The sequence below is a fragment of the Pseudophryne corroboree genome, chromosome 1 (assembly GCF_028390025.1).
Source record: "Pseudophryne corroboree isolate aPseCor3 chromosome 1, aPseCor3.hap2, whole genome shotgun sequence".
NCBI classification, from domain to species: Eukaryota; Metazoa; Chordata; class Amphibia; order Anura; family Myobatrachidae; genus Pseudophryne; species Pseudophryne corroboree.
In genome coordinates, this window is record NC_086444.1 from 820,342,053 (window position 1) to 820,362,948 (window position 20,896).

The window sequence follows — 20,896 nt, forward strand, 5'->3', positions numbered from 1 at the left end:
AATCGGAATGTGTAGGTACGCATCTTTGAGATCCAGCGCAATCATGAATTACTGTGGCTCTAAACCTGCAATTACTGACCGCAGAGATTCCATCTTGAATCTGTAGTAAGTGACGTACTGATTGAGGCCCTTTAAGTTCAATATTGGCCTGACCGACCCGTCCGGCTTTGATACCACAAACAGACTGGAGTAATAACCCTGCCCCTGTTGTTGTACAGGGACCGGAATCAAAACTGCTGCATTCAGCAGATACTGAATGGAAATCTGCAGAACCGCCTTCTTGTCGTCCGACACAGGCAGACCTGTCTTGAAAAACCGCATTGGCGGAAGACAATCGAACTCTATTTTGCAACCTTTTAACACTAAATTGCGGATCCACCCATCTGTGGACGTCTGAAGCCACGCCCCCTGAAACGTCTGAAGGCGTGCTCCCACAATTGGAGATCCGAGATGGCCTGGGAGCCCGTCATGCCACTGGCTTGTTGGCGACCTTAGCGTCTTGACGACTTGTGTTGGTTTGTTGGGCACCACGTCCCCGACCTCTTCTACCAAGCGTGGCCGCTCCTCTGCCCCGCCCACGAAAGGACTGAGTTCTAAAGGATTTGAACGCCAGACCAGAATATTTGCGTCTAGGTACCGTTGGAGGCAATGGTAAGAAAACAGACTTTCCTCCCGTGGCCTCAGAAATCCATCTGTCCAATTCAGGACCGAACAGCTTCTCGCCACCGTAAGGTAACGCCTCTATATCTTTTTTGACCTCCGCCTCCGCTTGCCAAGAACGTAGCCAGAGTGCTCATCGTGCTGTGACTAGCGATGATGAAAGGCGAGAAGTGAGCTGACAGACGTCAGTAGAAGCTGTACATAGATAGTCAGCAGCTTCCCAGATTTGATCAGCGAGAAGTATAAGATGATCGTCCTGTAGAGCCGACTTGAGCTCTTTTATCCATACCATTAGCGCCTTAGTTACCCAAATGCCAACCAACCCAGGTCTCAGCAGCACTCCTGCTGCTATATACATGGACTTTAGCAAAGCTTCTATTTTACGGTCTGCAGGGTCTTTAAGCGTAGTAGCAGTTGGTACTGGTATGGTTAATTTCCTTGTAAGCTTAGATACGGACGAATCCACCAATGGCGGATTCTCCCATGTAGCTGTCATGGACTCTGGAAACGGGTAACTCGACTTAAATCTGTGAGGTATAGAAAACCGTTTATCCGGATTCTTTCGTGTTTCTAATAAGATTTTATTAAGAGATTCCGAAACAGGAAAACACATCGGAGATCTCTGTCGTTTAGTAAAGACTACTTCATCATTTGCCAGAGGCTCCTCAGTTTCTGTAAACTTCAGAGACTGACGCACCGCTCTGATGAGATTATCAATGCCCGGGCTGTCAAAATCGTCACTATCTGACTGCTGGTCAATTTCGCCCTCCTCACCCTCATCCGCAGTGAGGTCTAGCATAGCAGAAACTGGCAAATTATAAGACAAAAGAAACTTATCCTTTCCACCCAAGGTGGACTTGGACTTTTGGCCAGATTGAGACCCCTCTGGTAACTCTAGCGGTCTCATCTTAGACTCAGATCTTGCCGCCTCCCGCTCTTGACGAGTGGCGGCCAATTCTGATTGCAATCCAACCAGAACATTTGCAAGCATAGTCCATGGAGGGTCCGGAGATGAAACTGGCTTTAAAACTGGAGTGGAAATCGTATTTGTAGCTGAATTCACAAAACATACTGTACATGTGGTAGATCCATCAGGCAACACACTTTTACAGACATGACAAGGAAATTGCTTTTTAGACTTTGCTGGTGTCTTACTCATTATGCAGACAGACAATACAAACTACAAACAGAGACAATTTGCACGACTCAGTAAATAGCACTAAGGTTCTTGTATATATATATATATATATATATATATATATCTGGCAAAGTGCAGTGCACGCCAGTAATATGAAAAACCTGATCCCAAATTCCCCTATCACCCCTGCGTCTTTAGTAGAGATGTAGTATAGGAACCCTGGAAACAGACAGGAAAAAACAGGAAGCATGGTTAAATATCCAAGTTTCCAGTATAACACAAACAAAAATGCAGATTATCCTCACTAAACTGCAAATATATACATATTCTGATACAAGGCTTAATAGCCTACTAAAAAACCCCTGTATCATTGTTGCACCTTCTTATGTGCCTCCCCCACCCCCACCCCCGTGCTCCGTGTACCGCTCTCTGTACACGGAGCCGGAGGAGCCGTGGAACGCACAGCATAGAGCCGTGGAGCGGCCTATGCACGTGTGGCTCAGGGACAGCGGGGATCTCATTAGATGCGGCGGCGCTGGAAGCGGCGGCCAGCGGGAGCCAGAGAGCGCACAGCATAGAGCCGTGGAGCGGCCTATGGACGCGCGGCTCCGGGACAGCGGGGAACCTGTTTAGATGCGGCGGCGCTGGAAGCGGCAGCTAGCGGGAGCCGGAGAGCGCATAGCATAGAGCCGTGAAGCGGCCTATGCACGCGCGACTCCGGGTAACGGCGGGGCTTGTCAGCGGTGTCAGTGCTGGAAGCGGCGGCGGGCGCTCTCCCCAATACAGTTCCTCACACATCGGGGCGGCAGCGTGAGCTGACCGCCCCTACCCAACATACCTGGACTCCCTGTAGTGAGGGCTATGACGGGGCTTCTTGTTCAAGCTCCGTCCAGCTTCTTGCAGGCAGCCTGCACGTGGTGTGAGGGAGCTCTTTTTAGAGAGGTCCGACACCCACAGCTGCTCTGTAGCAGCTTCCACTATCCCGGACCCACGCCTATTGGAAGGGGGGAAGGGATGTGGCAATCGATGAAAAAAAGAAAAACTTAGAAAAAATTCCAATAAGTGTGGACAAACTCCACAAGCCTTCTAACTGTGTCGAGCACAGAAAAAACACTGAGGTACTCTGGGATATGGAGGGGAGGAGTAGTTTCAAAAATTAATTTATTCAGTGCCTTCTTCCAGTGGAAGCCGTCCATATCCCAAGAGTACTCCAGTGACCCCTAGTGGATGAAAAAGAAATGTAATTTTCTGAAAAACCCATTGGTTAATTTGAACATCAACAACTTATTTGTGATCTTGCACTTTACATAATAAGAACTGCATGCTTTAAGGGTGTAGCTACCATAGGTGCAAGGCATGCAGCTGCTACCAGGCCCAGAGCTGAGAGGGGCTCAACTTTCCTGTTACAGTTACATGTGTTATATGCTCACCATTGGGTGGTACATAGGGTCCTTTACAAACTTTTGCCTTGGGGCTTGCAATTTATAATGTGTCATAATGCAGTGTAAAATTAACTGGAGGGCATTATAAAGTTACATACTGTAGAATGACCTGGAGCACGGTAATGTGGTACAACAAGTGGAGGAACTATAATGTGGCGTAATATAAACTGGGGACACTGTAATGTGACATAATATGAACTGAAGACACAATCTGTCATAATGTGAATTGGGGGTACTGTGTTGCATAATGTGTACTGGCGCACAATGTAAAGCAGTGCCGTAACTAGACATTTTAGCGCTGTGTGCAAGAAACACCCCCCCCATATTTAAAACAGGGCCAGTGCGCACCAAAGATATAGGGGCATGGCTTCATGGAGAATGGGCGTGGTCACAAAATAATACCATTATATATTACAATGTACAGTAGTCTCCATTATTCAAAGTATGCCGCACAGTAGCGCCACTTGCACACGTTACACCAGGTAGAGCCCCTGTCACACATTACTCCAGGTGCCTCATTTTACACATTACTGTAGGTAGAGCACCTATCACATATTATGCCAGGCAGAGTCCCCTTTTACACCTTACAGCAGGTAGAGTCCACTTTTACACATTACGGCAGGTAGAGCCCCCTTTTACACACTGCACCAGGTAGAGCCCCCTTTTACACACTGCACCAGGTAGAGCCCCCCTTTACACACTGCACCAGTGAGAGCTCCCTTTCACACACTGCACCAGGTAGATCCCCTTTTACTTACTGCACCAGGTAGTGCCCCCTTTTACTCACTGTACCAGGTACACACTGCGCCAGGTAGAACCCCCTTTCACACACTGTACCAGGTAGAGCCCCCTTTTACACACTGCATCAGGTAAAGCCCCCTTTTAATTACTGCACCAGGTAGTGCCCCCTTTTACTCACTGCACCAGGTAGAGCCCCCTTTTACTCACTGCACCAGGTAGAGCCCCCTTTCCTTTTATACATTGCAACAGGCAGAGTCTGCAGCTATGCACAAACACACACAAATTATGCTGCACAGTAGCGCCACTTGCACACATTACACCAGGCAGAGCCCGTCACATATTACTCCAGGTGCCTCATTTTATACATTACTGTAGGTAGAGCCCCTATGACACATTATGCCAGGTAGTGTCCTCTTTTACACCTTATGGCAGGTAGAGTCCACTTTTACACATTACGGCAGGTAGAGCCCCCTTTTACACAATGCGCCAGGTAGAGACCCTTTTTACACACTGCACCAGTGAGAGCTCCCTTTCATACACTGCACCAGGTAGGGGCTAGTTACCACTTAGTTTCCGGTGAGGCTATCGCATCCATGATATGGGCTGCGGTGGTAGGTGGGTGGACTTCCAGTCTCAATGTTGATGTGCAGTGGTGTGCTGCATCTCTCCCCGGCAGCCAGCATGCACTGTGGTGCTTATGGTGTGATGCTCCTGCTTTTGAGTTGAAAAGGTGTGCACACGTGTCACATGACATTGACGGGAAAAATTCGGGCCGCATTCTACTTGTTTTCCATTAGTATTGCGGGGAAGCAAATAATATGCATTTGGTCCAGATGCGGCCCGCGGGCCACTTGTTTGACATGTCTGCTCTGGCATTGGGACACAGGCCCCTCCAATATTTTGCTATGGGGCCCACAAAATTCTGGCTACACCCCTGGTTGGCTTGGTGGTCATTTGTGAGGTATCAGTTGTATTCCTGATGGATTTTGAAATGTTTCTAGTTCCAGTATTTGATTTCTGTGATTATATTATTCTGCTCAGATAATCCTGTTTCTTCATTTCTATTCCGGGTTCACCAAAAATAGCTACTGTACAAGGGGACCACATCATTTGTAAGAGAGAACTCCCCTCTTTCAAACATGGGTGCCCACACTGTTGCATATCTCATTATGGGATATGTAGTGCCCTCCTCCCCACATATAAAAAGAAAACCCTTACATTATCAGTAGCGCAGGTTAACATTGTCCAGTGATCATATGTGATCAGTATCACCAGACAATAAGTACTAAGGTCAAACAGCATTGCTCTTAGATTGCCTCACCCCCTCTTTCTAAAATGGGTACCCCTAGTTTTATGAATGGTAGGTTGTTAGGCAGACCTTCCCTGATCCCCGGACTTTTTATTTTTCTGATTTTTCGGTAGTGCGGGGCGCTTTGCCTGGCACTTCCTGATCTGGCCTGGAAGCTACCAGTCGGTGGAATAAAGGTAAAGCTATTTTATTTCTTTAGCCCCTCACTATGAAGGACGAGTGGAGCTTGTCCTCCACATTCTGGTTGTAGGTCCTGAGGACAAGCCCCACTCGTCCTCTGCAGCAAAGGGGTTATTATAGCTTTTTATATTTTATTTCCACTGTTTCGAAATCTGAAGTATGACATCTTGTGTGCAGTAACAGCTTGAACCTCTGGATAATTAATACCTTGGCTATGAACTAAACTAGATCATATTCTGTGGTAGCATAAATGGTAAATATTTAAAAAGCATGTGGTCTACATAGGCAAATGCAAAGGAGGTTTCCGGTTGCACAGAAACCCCCTCCGATTGGCTAGTGGGTCAAATTATGACCACAATAGGAGCAGCATATAATATGATTACTCGAGCTGCCACGGCAACATGCAGTTTAAAGGATAGAGCAGAGCTGCTGCACATGCCCAGTGCCAGTGGTAGCAGCCTCTTCAACCAAATTTGCTGTGTCTGTTGAGCAACAGCCCATAGTAGAAGAAATCATCACAATGGACCAGAGAGTGTGCTTATAATGTGCAGTTCTGTCTCCTACAGGCTCTATTATGTATGTGTATTTATATATTATGGAATGTTTAACCTTTTCCTGACCACTTATTTATATTAAATAAGTTTGCTACAGCCTATACTATAGACCTTCCATATATTCAGTATATAAAAAGACCAATGTGTACATAAACAGTATGTCCAGGGTTAGTACTAGGTTCGTCAACCACTTCCACAGACCCCAGCACTTGCTCCAATGTTCCGCAGAATGAGAGATTGTGAAATTAATTTGGAAAGCCCCCTCTAGAATGCCTGCGTTTGCCCCTGGTCTAGATGTGAACAATAAATACCTGAAATCCTACTAGTGCTTACCTGCCAAGAGTCACATATTTGTTTCACTTGATTTTGTTGTTTTGCTGGATTGGAGAGTCAAAGATTTGTCACTAATAAGGCAACAGTGCTGGAAAATATTCACCAATTACTTAAAAACAAAGGACACATATTATTGATGTTTAATTATATATTTAAAACAAATATATTATGTTATAAATCAGTTGGAGCGAAAATAAAACATTTATATATATTAATTTGGCATCTAACATTGGTAAACTGGCACTTTCTCATGTCTTGAAGTTACTCATTTAATTGGCAGAGAAGTGCTGAGCCCTTTGATATCCAATAGTCACTGGGTCTTTTCGATGGTAAAAGTACTGTAACCACAAAGTTAGTGGAATGGCCTGGAAAAAGGAAAATAAGAGCAGGTTAGCACAGACGCCTCCCTAAGAGCTGGCACACATTATCTTGGAGACAAACACTAGTTAAAAGAACAAACCAAACCTTGTACTTTATCCTCGATTTAACAAAGCATTCATTGAGTGGCGTATCTACAATGGGTGCAGTGTGTACACATTGCCATTGTCTGCCTGCACCCAGAGCAGAGAGCCCATTCTGTAAATGTTACGCCTTTATTTAAACTTAGAACCTAGCATGCGATCTTGCCTGGAACCTATATCTCTACTGGGCTATTAATTGCATACCTTATATGGGGATGTAGTTATGTGACCGGCGGTCTCACAATACCTCTCCCTACATCCCGCCCCCTCACAATCTCAGTGGTCGTCATGCCAACCAACAGGGACTATTCCCACTCGTGGGTGTCCACGATACCCATAGAGTGGGACTAGAAAGGTCGCCACCGAGCTCGCAGCGTGGCAAGCGCAGCGAGCCCGCTAGGGGCTTGTTGCACTCATTTTTCTTTGGGCCTAATTCAGACCTGATTGCTCCTCTGTGAATTTGCAGAGGTTTGCGATTGGATAGTCGCCGCCCAGCCAGAGTGAAAATCCGCACCGTGCAAGTCTGCGTACACTGTGTGAAAAGCTTTGCAAACGCCGGCCAGCTGCAAATCCATTCACAACTAACTCAACATCAAATTATTTTTTCAGTCTGTGCAGTCTGTGCGTAGCCCAGGACTTACTCCTACACTGCAATACAAACAGACTGATCAGGACAGAGCTAATGTCACACACCCTCCAAGAAAATGCTCGGGAACGCCTACATTTTTTCTGGCACTCCCAGAAAACGGGCAGTAACCACCCACAAATGTCCGCTTCCTGTCAATCAACCTGTGTTCGCCTAGCGATCAAAAAAGATGCTGATTTCAATTGCAGTTTGGCCTCACGCGTGATTCATACGCATGTGCAGTTATTCGATATTTGTCCGCCTTGTGAATTCGCACAACAGCGATCAGGCTGAATTACCCCCTTTGTTACATAATATTGGATTCCAATTTTATTACATTATCTGCAGAAACCTCAACTAAAGCACACACGTTACCTCTAATTTTTCTACCTTTGGCTTATGAGTACTGTACATGGTCAGCAATATTCCTGTGCTCCACCTACAATGTTCTGTTGACTTACTGTAGGTTTGCACCAATATTTCCTAATACACTGCGTGTCTGTGTGAGGTGGCGTTCTCAACTTCTCACAGACAGTGTCACAGTGCCCACATTATCAAAACATCAATAGTTTGAACAAAGCATCCCATAACCTTAGAGCAACAAATGTTTTATCCAGCATGAAGACATAAACACACATATTGCATTGAACTGACCGTACCATTTGGAAATTAGAAGAAGACAGGATTGCGGGGCATTATATTACCTGTTGTGGAAAGTGTCCCTGCCCTGGCTCCAGTCTTATAAAGTGGTGCTTGATATAAACTGAGAGTGGGATGATAGTTCTGGCGGGGCTCAAAGTGTACTACAGGCAACACTGGATTCATTTCCCTCGGCAATGCATCCTCAATCACCATATTTTCATCATCCCAGCGACTGGCATCCATGTACATCCCATGCACCAATACACCATCCTCAGGAGATGGTAGCTAAGAAGAGGAGTCAATTGTTATTACTAGCAAATGTATTATGTCTAAACTTGACTGAAAAAAACAGAGATGGCTAAACAGTAGAAGCCTAAAGGACCCTAAAGGGCGGATACGGCCGACGGGCGACCTGGCGGCAGGGGGGCAGTGACGGGGGGGGGGCATCACCCGGCTCCATAGAAGTGCAGGCAAATGTGGACGAGATCGTCCATCTTGGCCTGCATGCACAACCGACGGGACACCAGCGATGAACGAGCGCGGGGCTGCGCATCGTTCACCGCTTGTGCCTCCACACTGAATGATATGAACGGTATCTCGTAATAACGAGATTGTTCATATCTTTCAGTCAGATAGACCAGTGTGTAGAGCCTATTAGACTTGAGATGGGTTTATTCTTTTCTCATTTAATTTGGTAATCCTGGCAATATCACCATAGACAACTTGTTTATTTTATTATGAAATATGTAAGAAGTTTCACTAGCAACCAGTTATACACTGTAGTCCAGATAACCACGTATCCATACACCAAACAATTGATACGGTTTTACTGCTATGCTAGAACAATACTTTGTTAAATGTAGCATTATTGACAGATCTGGGAGTATTGAAGCCCTAACAGTTAATATGTGACTCAATATATTTTATTTGTACAGTACCCTACTTACCCATTGCGCAATCCTTACAAAAAGCAATTACAGTATGACAATTTTATTGCATAGGAAAATCCCATGTCTATTAATGCTAATCCTACAGTTTGCAGTGGGCAAGGGATCACATAGAAATGCTATCTAGCGAGCCAGACATGACAAGCTGTAATGGGCTACTGAGGTCAATAACTTCTAAGTACTTATTGTGCATTTCTCTGCAAGGTCAGGAAGATTCATGCTATTTGCTAGATAATACATATCCCTTTGTTACTGCATGACATCTAAAGTATTAAGTTCCCATAGTTTCTGAAATCTTTTACACTTTTTTTTATAACCCACTTCTCCTTGTCTTTAAGTAACACTAATTAAGTTCAAGCAGTGAATGATACAAGTGGAAAATATATATTTGCATTTCCCATTACTGAATATCTCACTAGCATATTTTCAGTGCTTTTTCGACTATACCTGTATGTTTTTGTATGTCTCAAGTAATATGTAGAAGTAACATTACTGTTTATTACAAATAAAGTTGTAACTACACCATAAACCAGGCTTTTTCAACCAGTGTGCCATGGCACACTAGTGTGCCGCGACCAGTTGCAAGGTGTGCCGCGGAGCCAGAGCAGCTTCCTGCACCTTCAGAGTGAACTGTTGGCCCAGGCTCTTCTTAGAGGATCAGTCGTGCTCCGGCCGTGACCTATGCCTTGAAGACGAGGCGGTGTGATGTCATAGGTCACGGCCACAGCGTCTCACCACCCAGCCAGCCCGCCCGCCTGCACACACATCTTCCAGTTCCTGACTGCATACACAGCTTTCCTTGCCCACCAACATCCACACCTGCCGCCCACCCGCTGCACAGTATTCGCAGCACTCCACTATGAACAACCCCCGCCACTGAGGGACAGGGAGGAGGACAGCTGACCGGTAGGGGCTAATATATGTTATGTTATTTCTCCTGTGGGGGGCAATAGGATTTATGTGGGGAGAATAAGGATTTATGTGGGGAGCAATGTGATTGATTTATGTGGGGAGCAATAGGATTTATGTAGGGAGCAACATGATTTATGTGGGGAGCAATGTGATTGTTTTTTCTGTATACTGTAGGCCAATGTATGTGTGGATTTTTTTTTATTGTGGGGAACTGATGGTGTGCCTTGGCAATTTTAAAATATTGTTCGGTGTGCCGTGAGTAAAAAAAGGTTGAAAATCACTGCCATAAACCTTTAAGAGGGAGGACGGATTGACTATAATACCCTAAATTCAAACTCCTAAACTAATCCTAATACTCTAACCCAAACCGCTAAACCAACTCTATTACCCTAACCCAAACTCCTATACCAACTCTAATACCCAACTGAAACCACTAAATCAACCCTAATACCCTAACCCAAACTCCTATACCAACTCTAATACCCAACTGAAACCACTAAATCAACCCTAATACCCTAACCCAAACTCCTATACCAACTCTAATACCCAACTGAAAACACTAAATCAACCCTAATACCCTAACCCAAACCTCTATACCAACCCTAATACCTTAACCCAAACCGTAAAACTAACCCTAATTCCCTAACCCAGAACGCTAAACCAATCCTAATACCCTATCCCAGAACGCTAAACCAATCCTAATACCCTAACCCAAAACGATAAACCAAACTAATACCCTAACCCTAACCCAAAACCTAATACCTAGCCCTAATACCTTAATCCCCACAGGGCAGACTGGATGGGCCATGTGGTTCTTATCTGCCATCATATTCTATGTTTCTATGGGATGTAGTCACAATTCCAGCGGTCAGGACGCATAATGACGCTAAGATCCTGGCCACCAGAAGGCTGGCAGGGGGCCAAGGGCTATTCCCACTTGTGAGTGTCCACGACACCCATAGAGTGGGAATAGAACCTGTGGTGAGCGCAGCGAGCCACCGAGCCAGCAGCGTGGCGAGCACGGATGGGGCATTGTTGCGCTTGCTCCCCTGCCAGCATTCTGGCGGCCGGTATCCCGGCGTTGTCACGCTGACCACTGGGATCCCAACGGCCGGAATGATCAACCCAATCTGTTTCTGTAACATCGGGCTCTTCCTCTCTACACAATATATGCATTACATACTGTCTAGTTTGGATATATAATTCTTTTGCCAAGGAGAGAACAATGTTTTGCCATTTACTACCAGACAAATTCCACTTTATTATACAATGTTTACAATTACATTGTACACCCCAGGAAGACAAAACCTGTGAGAAACGTGCACTCTCTTTGGTTTCGCTTCCCAGATGTCCTTGCTGTAGTTTGCAGTACAGAAAATTGCACAGAGATTCCAATGATGTGCATATGGGGTAGCAGCTGTATTATCAATTTACTTGGGATACAAGACTATGTTATTTAATGCAATTAAAATTGTTAGCACATGCATAGAGTGCGGTCATGCGTTATTTACTGCACACGTTCTCAAATACAGAAATGTGCACTTTATTCCTATCCACCCATCAGCTTGCTCGTGGCTTTTCTGCTGTCAAACAATGTACTTTATTAATTGATTTTTTTTTATATTAAATTCATAAAAATTTCAACGGCAGACCACCTCAATTATGAATTTTCTCTTTTTATTAATTCTGTACAACCTAAACAGCTGTGCTGGAAATGATTTCCTTTTGCCTTGAACATCTAAAACATTTTTAAGAGTAGCAGGTGTAACAGAAAACACCATATTAAAAATAGATCTTATTAATTAAGAAGCTGATAAACACTAAATAATATTTGTGAAAAGTATCATAAATCCAATGAAAAGGTGGATAAAAGAGACCATATAAGTAAAATGTAATTAAAATGACGACAAAAAGTCCACAGAATCAATGACCCTAGATAATTAATTAGAATTGCAGTTAAGCTGCCTTCTACTGTGTATTATGGCTGGTAGATGTGCTCCATTCAAAGACTGGTCAAAAAGACCATCTGTCACATCACCTCCATTTCTACTTTCTGCAACTCATGATGACAGTAATTTGGCAATGATACAATACTTATGCAAAGCAGTATAATTTTACCAGTTTGTCCATAGATAATTCTTCCCCAAACTTCATGGTTTTCATTGCCTCAATGACTGCTGCTTGATCTCGATAATGTGGTAGGATGTTGTAATGGAAGCTAAGTTCGTCTATTGGCAAGTTATATTTCCGAGCATGGTTCTGCAGTGTACCTAAAACATATGTATTTTACATAAAGTTTTTAGCATTGTATCATAAATAATCAAGTTGACTAGAGCTATAATTGCTTCATAGCTGTAAATTTCAGTAGGCATCAGCACATTCCAGGCCCTACAGAAGTTTCACACAATGACACAAATAAAAAACACAATGAAGTGACATATTGTATTCCTTTGGGAAAGGGGAAAGAAGTAAGCACTGGCACTATCTGTGTTGCATGTTGCACACAGCATCTTGAAATGGTCTCCATTGCAGTATATTGGTAAGCAGTGACGTATTTTACCTAGGGGCTGCAGTACTCCCCCCCAAAAAAAATAATAATAATAAATAAATAAAAATAAAACATAAACAACAACAAAAAACTGCCACTGTGCTGCCACCCCAGTGAGCTCTGTACTCCGGTCTGGTTCCCAGCATTTGGTCCTGTCCCAGCACTTGGTCCCGTACCTGGCCCTCATCTCTGCCACTCAGTGAGTATATTCAGACAGGTAGCAGGAGACAGGGTTGGCTCTGGAGTAACTTCTCATCTCAACAGGTCTTCCAGTCTCAGGGAAGGGGCGGGGGGGGGGGGGGGGGGGACTCGTCTTCCCTGTGGGACTGCCAGGCCAGAGTGTGATTAGCAAAAGTAAGCTTCCAGCAGGAAGCACAAGCTGTGCTTACTCGAAGCCCGTAATGTGCTTCTAGGGGCTGCACACTGAGCAGTCTTAGAAACTGTTACTGCAGTTAAAGGTATGCTGACAAAGCAAAAGTCAACTATACATAAATTTTACTGTTATAAATACAATGATTTTTTTATGATAGTGTTTTAGGGAGGAATTCAATTAGATGCGGTAATTTACTGGGTGAAGAAAAAGGTGGTAGCCTCTGTCTTTAATCCCTGTTATTGGGCATTGTGTTAACAGGTTATTTTTTGGGGGATTTCTTTTGGGGTCTGCTCAGACACAAAAAAATTAAATCCCTGTTAGCTGCAGCCTGTGGGCTGTATTTTGGGCTAACTGAATAGTTCTGGGGGATCAATTAGATTACAGCACATTCAATTAGCCCACGACTTATGGGTGGGTTATAGGAGTCTTGCTGTATGCAGGGCCGGATTAACAATGGGGCGGATGGAGCTGCAGCTCCAAGCACTCCATTGAAAATAGGCCCACAGGATCCCCTGCAGTGCAGGCAGCTAGTGCTGACAGGAAAAAAATTATTTCCTGTCATCATACACAGCAGCTCACTCACCTACGGCTGCCTATTCACCACCACCCGAACTGGTTAGCCTGTGTCCTGACCACCCCATCACGGAATGAAACTACCACTAGTACCTTTCCTGTATCCGAGGCTCCACCCCCAGGTCTGCCCGAAGCTCCGTCCCATTGCCCATCAAATATAAATGCTTATGCTGCAGCGTACCATTCCTGCTGCAGGCAGCTTCCCATCAATAAAATGCCTCATGAAAGAAGGGAAGGGTCTGGGCAGGAGGCTGCTGTCTTTTAGGAGAGCTGTGTCTCTGGATGTCAGAGCTGAGGGGGCATGCAAAACCATGTGAGTCGCAGCCCACAGCAGGCCCTGAGGTCTCCTATGTACTGTAAGTGATGTCTATGTCAATAAGTTTTGTGTTGTGTTTGTGTGTGTCAGTAAGCATAGGCGTGCGCACGGGGGGTGCCTGGTGCACACAGGCACCCCCTAATGTCTGGCACCCCCTCACGCACGCCTGTAGCTGGCTAACTGCAACTGATTGCAGAGCGTGCACGCCATGCAGATCTATTACTGTGTACGCCCTCCCTTCGGCCTAACTGTATGCCCGCCCGCGTTCTATGCCCTCCCTCCCAACCACGTTCTATGCCCGCCCTGTCTGTCAGTAAGTGGTGTCTGTGTCAGTACGTTTTGCGTTGTGAGTGTGTCAGTAACTAGTGTCTGTCAGTAAGTGGTGTCTGTGTCAGTAAGTTTTGTGTTGTGCCATGTGTGTCAGTAAGTAGTGTTTGTGTCAGTACGTTTTGCATTGTGTGTGTGTGTGTGTGTGTGTGTGTGTGTGTCAGTCCTGCAAGTGTGGCAGTACGCTCCAGGACAACGTACAGTTAAGAATGTGTCCGCCAGTGCCCCCGCAACACTGTAAAACACCCCCACCAAGCTCCCAGGACTTGCTCGGGGGTGCCAAAGGCACATTCTCCTCTTCCAGGACCAGGGCTGCTGGGAGCGTGAAGGTGATGTCATCACCCTCCCGCACATGGCACGAAGGGGACCCTGGGGGCTTGGCGACGTGGGTGCACGCTGCACATTCGCGTTCCTTCTTGCTGCAAGGTGTACAGACTGGCAGAGAAAAAGTGACGGCAGGGTGCCAGCCCAGCATTGAGTAATTCTAATGGTCAGGCCCCCTCCCCACAAGTAAAATGAGGCGGCACTCCTGAGTCTTGCTGGTGCAGTAAGATTTATTGATCCTAAATCTGCAACAGCAAGACTCGGGAGTGCCGCCTCATTGTACTCTATGCACAGCTTGAAAAACCGAAGGAGGGCACTGGAGCAAATATTGACATCATAACAGGATGAGTGCTGGGTACACAACATATAAATAAATAAATAAATATATATATATATATATATATATATATATATATAATATTATTATTATTATTATTATTATTACTATATATTTTTCTTACATTCTATAACCATTGTGATGTACTGCTCTCCTTGTCTCTGTAGTCTGCAGGGACAGTAAGTATCTGTGCCATGGATTCACATAATGTATAACCACTCCACCTAGTGTCACATGGCCACATTCTCTAATGACATGTGACTACGCCCATTTTTTGGCACAGTAACAGAGAAAAAAATTCTAATTGCACCACTGGTGTCAGTAAGTAGTATCTGTCAGTAAGTAGTGTCTGTGTCAGTACATTTTGCATGGTGTCTGTGTCAGTTAGTTTTCTGTTGTGCGTGTGTGTCAGTAAGCAGTGTCTGGCAGTAAGTGGTGTCTATGTCAGAAAGTTTTGTGTTGTGCGTGTGTGTGTCAGTAAGTAGTGTCTGTCGGTAAGTGGTGTCTCTGTCAGTAAGTTTTGTGTTGTGCCGTTTGTGTGTCAGTATGTAGTGTCTGTCAGTAAGTGGAGTCTATGTCAGGAAGTTTATCTATTGTGCGTGTGTGTCAGTAAGTAATGTCTATCAGTAAGTGGTGAATGTGTCACTCACATGGCATAGGCCACACCCCCTATTTAGACCACACACCCACCACACTGGTCACATCCCCACATCACCAGTCACACCACTGCAGCATTTGTCACACCTCTTGCCGAGGCACACAATAGGCCCTTCCTAAATTTCAGCTCCAGGCCCATGTGGACCTAAATCTGGCACTGGCTGTATGTCATAGCATAAGGTGATGTATAGTAGATTATTTGTATGTGGTGCACCAGGTGCAATCAGCAGTAGCTAGGCAATTGCAGTCCTCCCTTAAGTATAAAGGTAAGAGCCACCACTGCTGGTAAGGCACAACATGCTTCCCATTATAAGTGTAGAATGAGATGGAAATTCCTCCAGCTCTGAATCCTTTTGTAGCTGTGGGTACACATCAATAATCAATCCATAAAAAAACACTTCCTCCCGAACCCTTCATTTCACTTAAGAATCTTGGTCCAAAAATAAAAAATTTGTGGACCAAGAACAGGGCCGAAACTAGGATTTTCATCACCCGGGGTAAGACAGTAACTTGGGCCCCCGCCCCACACACACTCAAAAAAAACAAAAAAAAAACAAAGAAACAAATCCTGTCAGACTAAAATAATCAGATTATCGAATATTTTTTTAAAAAGGAGTATACTATTGGACAATATTCCCCTATGTGCCCCAAATGCCCTAAGTGTCACATGCCCCCCCAGCAGCGTGTTCCACTACATGCCCCCCTGTGTGTCCCCACACATTGCACTATATCACTGCACTATGGGGGCCATTCCGAGTTGATCGCTCGCTAGCTAGCAGTTTTTAGCAGCCGTGCAAACGCATAGTCACTGCCCACGGGGGAGTGTATTTTCACTTTGCAGGAGTGCGAACGCCTGCACAGCAACAGCAGCAAACACATTTTGTGCAAAACAAGACCAGCCCTGTAGTTACTTATTCTGTGCGATGATTGCTGCGACGAATGACACGGTAATGACGTCAGATACCCGCCCAGCAAACACCTGGCCACGCCTGCGTTTTTCCAAACACTCCCAGAAAACGGTCAGTTGACACCCAGAAACGGCCTTCCTGTCAATCTCCTTGTGATCGGCTGTGCGACTGAATGCGTCGCTAGAACCTGTGCAAAACCACGATGCTCTTTGTACCCGTACGTCGTGCGTGCACATTGCGGTGCACACGCATGCGCAGATTAGCCATTTTTTTCACTGATCGCTACACAGCGAACAACGGCAGCTAGCGATCAACTCAGAATGACCCCCCATATATCATAACACTTCTTCACTGCATTACATTCCCCTATCCACTCCACTACATCACTATACTACATCGCCTACATGCTGAACTACAACACTACACGCTCCTATACACTGCACTACATACCCTATATGATTCACTACATCCCCTTATATGCTACACCATATCAGTGCACTACATGCCCCTTTATACTGAAATACATTACTACACTACATACCCTATATGGTACACTACATCACTACACTACATTCCCCTATAAGCTACACCAAATACCCCCATCTGGGAGGCAAAGCAGGGGTTCATACTGCTAACTGGGAGCACAGTGGCGATAATAAAGTCTGTCTTTAAACTCACCACAAAGTTGCTGTAGTGATACTCAGCGAGAGTTGGAGGTGAGCCATTGATTTCTGTAACATCAGTGACTGCACCTGTTAACAAGCAAAATCCTGGGGCAGTGTGTCCTCTCAATGGTGTGTAACCGGCAGCTTGTTATCGATTGGTGCTGGGCAGGCAGCCGCGATCATAGCCTGCTGAAAAAACTCAGCACCAACAGCTCGCTTCTATAGTTTGCACGGTTCACTGCATGCTAGTCGCAGCACTGCATGGCAAAGAACTGAGTTTAAGACGTAGCCGGCATAGGAGAGATACCAGGTACTAGAGCTCACCCGCACAGTATCGGAGCCAACTTCAGGCAGAGGCACTTACCCCGGGAGCAATCTGCTGTCTCACTGGAGCAGCACAGCACTGCCGGTAAAAAAAACCCCTGCTCCTCTGTAACTCCTCAGCGTCCCCTCAAATCCTGCACCCGGGGCGCATGCCCCCTTAGGACCCCCCACCCCCTAGTTGCGACCATGCCAAGAAATCCTTCACTCTGCCCAACTCCTGCCATTCACCAGTGCAATCACTGCCTTTGTGCACTATCTTTTTGAGCAAACCTATAAGCAGGGCTGGATGAGGGAAGCAGCAACAGGGGTGGTTTTCCCGAGGGCCCCACACACATTAGGGGCCACCACATAATGCAATGTGGAGTATAGTCCCCTCCAGCACCTGAGCTGTTAATTAACATAGGCCGCTGAGGAGCTCCTCCAGCTAGAGTCAGTCTTGCGGGATTGGGAATACCACGAGGCAGTGACTCTGAGCCGGCCACGTCTGTTCTTATGCGGCACGCTGACCCTGCATGCTGCAGCATCCAGGTTAGGCGCCGCTGCGGTATATGCATCTGTATGGGTGTGAGTGTGTAAGGGCAGGGGGCATTGGGAGTGCGCTCAGGATTTGACATCACTGCTACTACTGGGGGTCCCTTCAACTTCATTGCCCCTGAGCCCCCCACCAGCCTTGATCCAGCCCTGCCTATAAGATTTGGAGGAAAACTAGGTGCACCTGTACAGACCGAGGTGTTTCATAAGTGAGTCCCAATGACTTTTCAAAGTTTATATATCAATTTTATTTTTGTAACTATTGTAGATTAATTAGAGTACTTGACTGTTCAGTAACACATACCACTGAACTGAATTGGTCCCTTAGTCTGTCCATGAAAACTTTTCATATCCCACTTACTGACTACAGTGGTAGACCATAGCCCAGCCCCAGTTGCATTCTTATTGTCGGATAAACATTCACCAATCAATGAGCTACTGCGATCGTGCTCAGAGTGGCCAAGCAAGATCTTCATCTTCTGCACCTCAGCCACTTCTATATAGTTTGTGACCCAGACCGCAGCCCTTGGATCCGTCAATGCCTGGCTGCTGGACCAATTCAATCTGTATAACAAATACCAGCTTTGCTGCATCTTAGCACGTTGTATACAGATTCAAACTCAGTCACACACAGATATATACAATGCTAGTAGAGTTGCATGGGACCTGTCACTCGCAACAGTCATCTCCCGCTGCATGGCATATTGAGAACACATCTGTAGTCTGAGTAAAACAGGGACACCTATAAGGTTCCCTGACAAAGGAATTGTTCTGCTGCCTCTCATGGTCGTAAGCGAGGCAAATTTTCCTGATAATGTTTACAGGGAAATTGTCATGGGCTGTCAATCTACTATGAGATTTGCTGACTAATCGACATTAATGGTCATTAGTAGGAAAGATTATAATGGTGACTGAACTATTGGCATTAATTGTGCAGACAAGCAGACATACTGTAAGTATCATTCATTAACATACACAATAAGGCGCAATACATAAGTGTAAATGCCATCCATAGAGGCACAAATTTTTAACATCAACATAAAAATTACAAAAGACCTGTCCCATCTCCTTACTGTGTGAGCAGTGGAAACCAGTCTGTGCTCACCATCGGCTCCTACTGAGAGACAGACAGCACAGTCCTAGTAGAGGAGGACTGGATACCAGTAATGGCTAATTACAAGAGGGTCGGTTGTGGTGGTGGAGGAATCTGGGTTCAAGTGGTGCGGACAGAGTGGGAGGGGGGGGGGCAAGAACAGCTGAGAGGGGGCAGGACTGTACATAACTGAGGGCGGGATAGGGCAGCGCAAGGGGAGAAGACCGATGTGACACTCGGCATATGCTGGGTCCTATATACTAGTTTTAAAATTATTTTATATTCCCATTAAGCAAAATTAAAATGCCACAATTTCTACTCAGTTGCGATCAATGTGGGGAAAATGGAGAATGTTAACCCTAGTGGGAAAAGCCTACATAAATCAGTTGAGGACATATAGACATTACCTGTGAGAAAACCCTGAGGAAAAAATAAACCAGAAATCCAGAACGACTTTGGCTGACCCATCCGAATCCATGCCTAGAGACAAATAAATGATATTGCATAACGTTATTACATTTAAATATTTTGAGAACTTGACATTTTGGAGCAGTTCCAAGTGTAACAAGGAGAATCACTAAATATAAATTGCAAGTTCCTTTCGTGCAAATAAAATTGATTTATTTATCTACCAAACTTTGAAAAACAACTGGATATTTTAGACCATGCTCCAAACGGTTTCCAATTTTGAGACTATGTCTCAGTGAGAATAACACATCCCTTAATAATAATGGGCCTAATTCAGATATGTAAGGTATTGCACAGCCTCAGGGAAGCACAGGGAAGTCGCTGTGCAATTCCATGCAAATCAAAATGCAAATGCAGCAAGAGGCGTCTGTAGGAGATAGATCCGAGTGCTGCATCTGAGGATGCAGCATCAGATTACCATCGCGGCCATCAGTCACCATCATGTCACTTGTGCTGCGGCCTCCTGGGGGCTGCGAATGATATTGCAAGACCTGTCTTCCGTCTGCCCAAGCACGTAAACATAGGATTTCTACGTAAATCATCAGGTTTATGTACAAGTCTGAATTAGGCCCAATGAGTGAGAAATAGCGGGATTTCAGGTAGGGAAATAATGTTATTCAAGGATGGAACATTTTAAAAGCATTGGGTATGCAGTGTCACATAGATTCAGTTATGTCACAGGCAGGAAACAGTTATATCTATGAATATTATAAAATACTTTTTATGCTGGATGAACTTATATACAGTATTTTGAATATAACATTGTCCATTACTTTCCCATTAGTTTTACAAGTGTACTCTGGACCTCGTTCAGTAAGGATTGCAATTTCTGCTAAAAAGCAATTTCTGTGATTAAATAGTTGCCGCCCAGAAATAGAGATAAAACGCCCATTGTAGAAATTGCAAATGCATCGCAATGTGCGGGCTGATTGCAAAACCATACGCAATTCCCGGAACATCAATGATTTTTCCTATCTGTGCCAGGCAAGGTCATCCACAATTCTTGAAACTCAAGAGGCTGGAAGTGGTCATCGCTGACGTCAGAGGCCCTCCTTAAAAATGCCTGGGCATAACTGCGTTTTTTAGACACTGTGCATGCGCAGTCGTTTGATAATTGGCCGGATTGCGATTCACAAATTTTGCAATCCCTACTGAAGGAGGTCCTCTATTGTGACAATGTGTTGGGTGCGCATTACCAGCGGCCAGGATCCCGGCGGTCAGCATCCTGGCGCCGGGATCCCGGCTGCGGAATGCCGACGGGCTTGCGGGCGAGCGAAACGAAGCCTCTTGCGGGCTTGCTGGCGAGCCCACTCTGTGGGTGTCGCGGACACCCACGAGTGGCAATAGTCCCTTGTAGTCGGCATGTCGACTGTCGGTATTTTCAGTGGTCGGGACGTAGGGGGAGGTGTTGTGGAGACCGCCGGTCACATAACTACATCCCAGACAATAAACTGCTCACTGAGAAGGATGGAGAAACACTATCAACATTTCCACAAAATAAGTAACAC

The 20,896-nt window shown here is 45.3% G+C and overlaps 1 protein-coding gene across 1 annotated transcript in view; it reads right to left on the bottom strand.

The window, feature by feature from the left end:
- Window positions 1-6,487: 6,487 nt before the first annotated feature.
- Window positions 6,488-20,896, bottom strand: part of DNAH6 (dynein axonemal heavy chain 6) — a 679,574-nt gene continuing 665,165 nt past the window's right edge. Inside the window, exons 74-77 of the mRNA XM_063919567.1 lie at window positions 19,328-19,400; window positions 12,063-12,214; window positions 8,148-8,370; window positions 6,488-6,722 (exon numbers count right to left, since the gene is read on the bottom strand). Of these exons, the coding sequence (XP_063775637.1) occupies window positions 6,619-6,722; window positions 8,148-8,370; window positions 12,063-12,214; window positions 19,328-19,400 (552 nt within the window). The 3' untranslated portion in view covers window positions 6,488-6,618. The remainder of the gene's footprint in view (window positions 6,723-8,147; window positions 8,371-12,062; window positions 12,215-19,327; window positions 19,401-20,896) is intronic.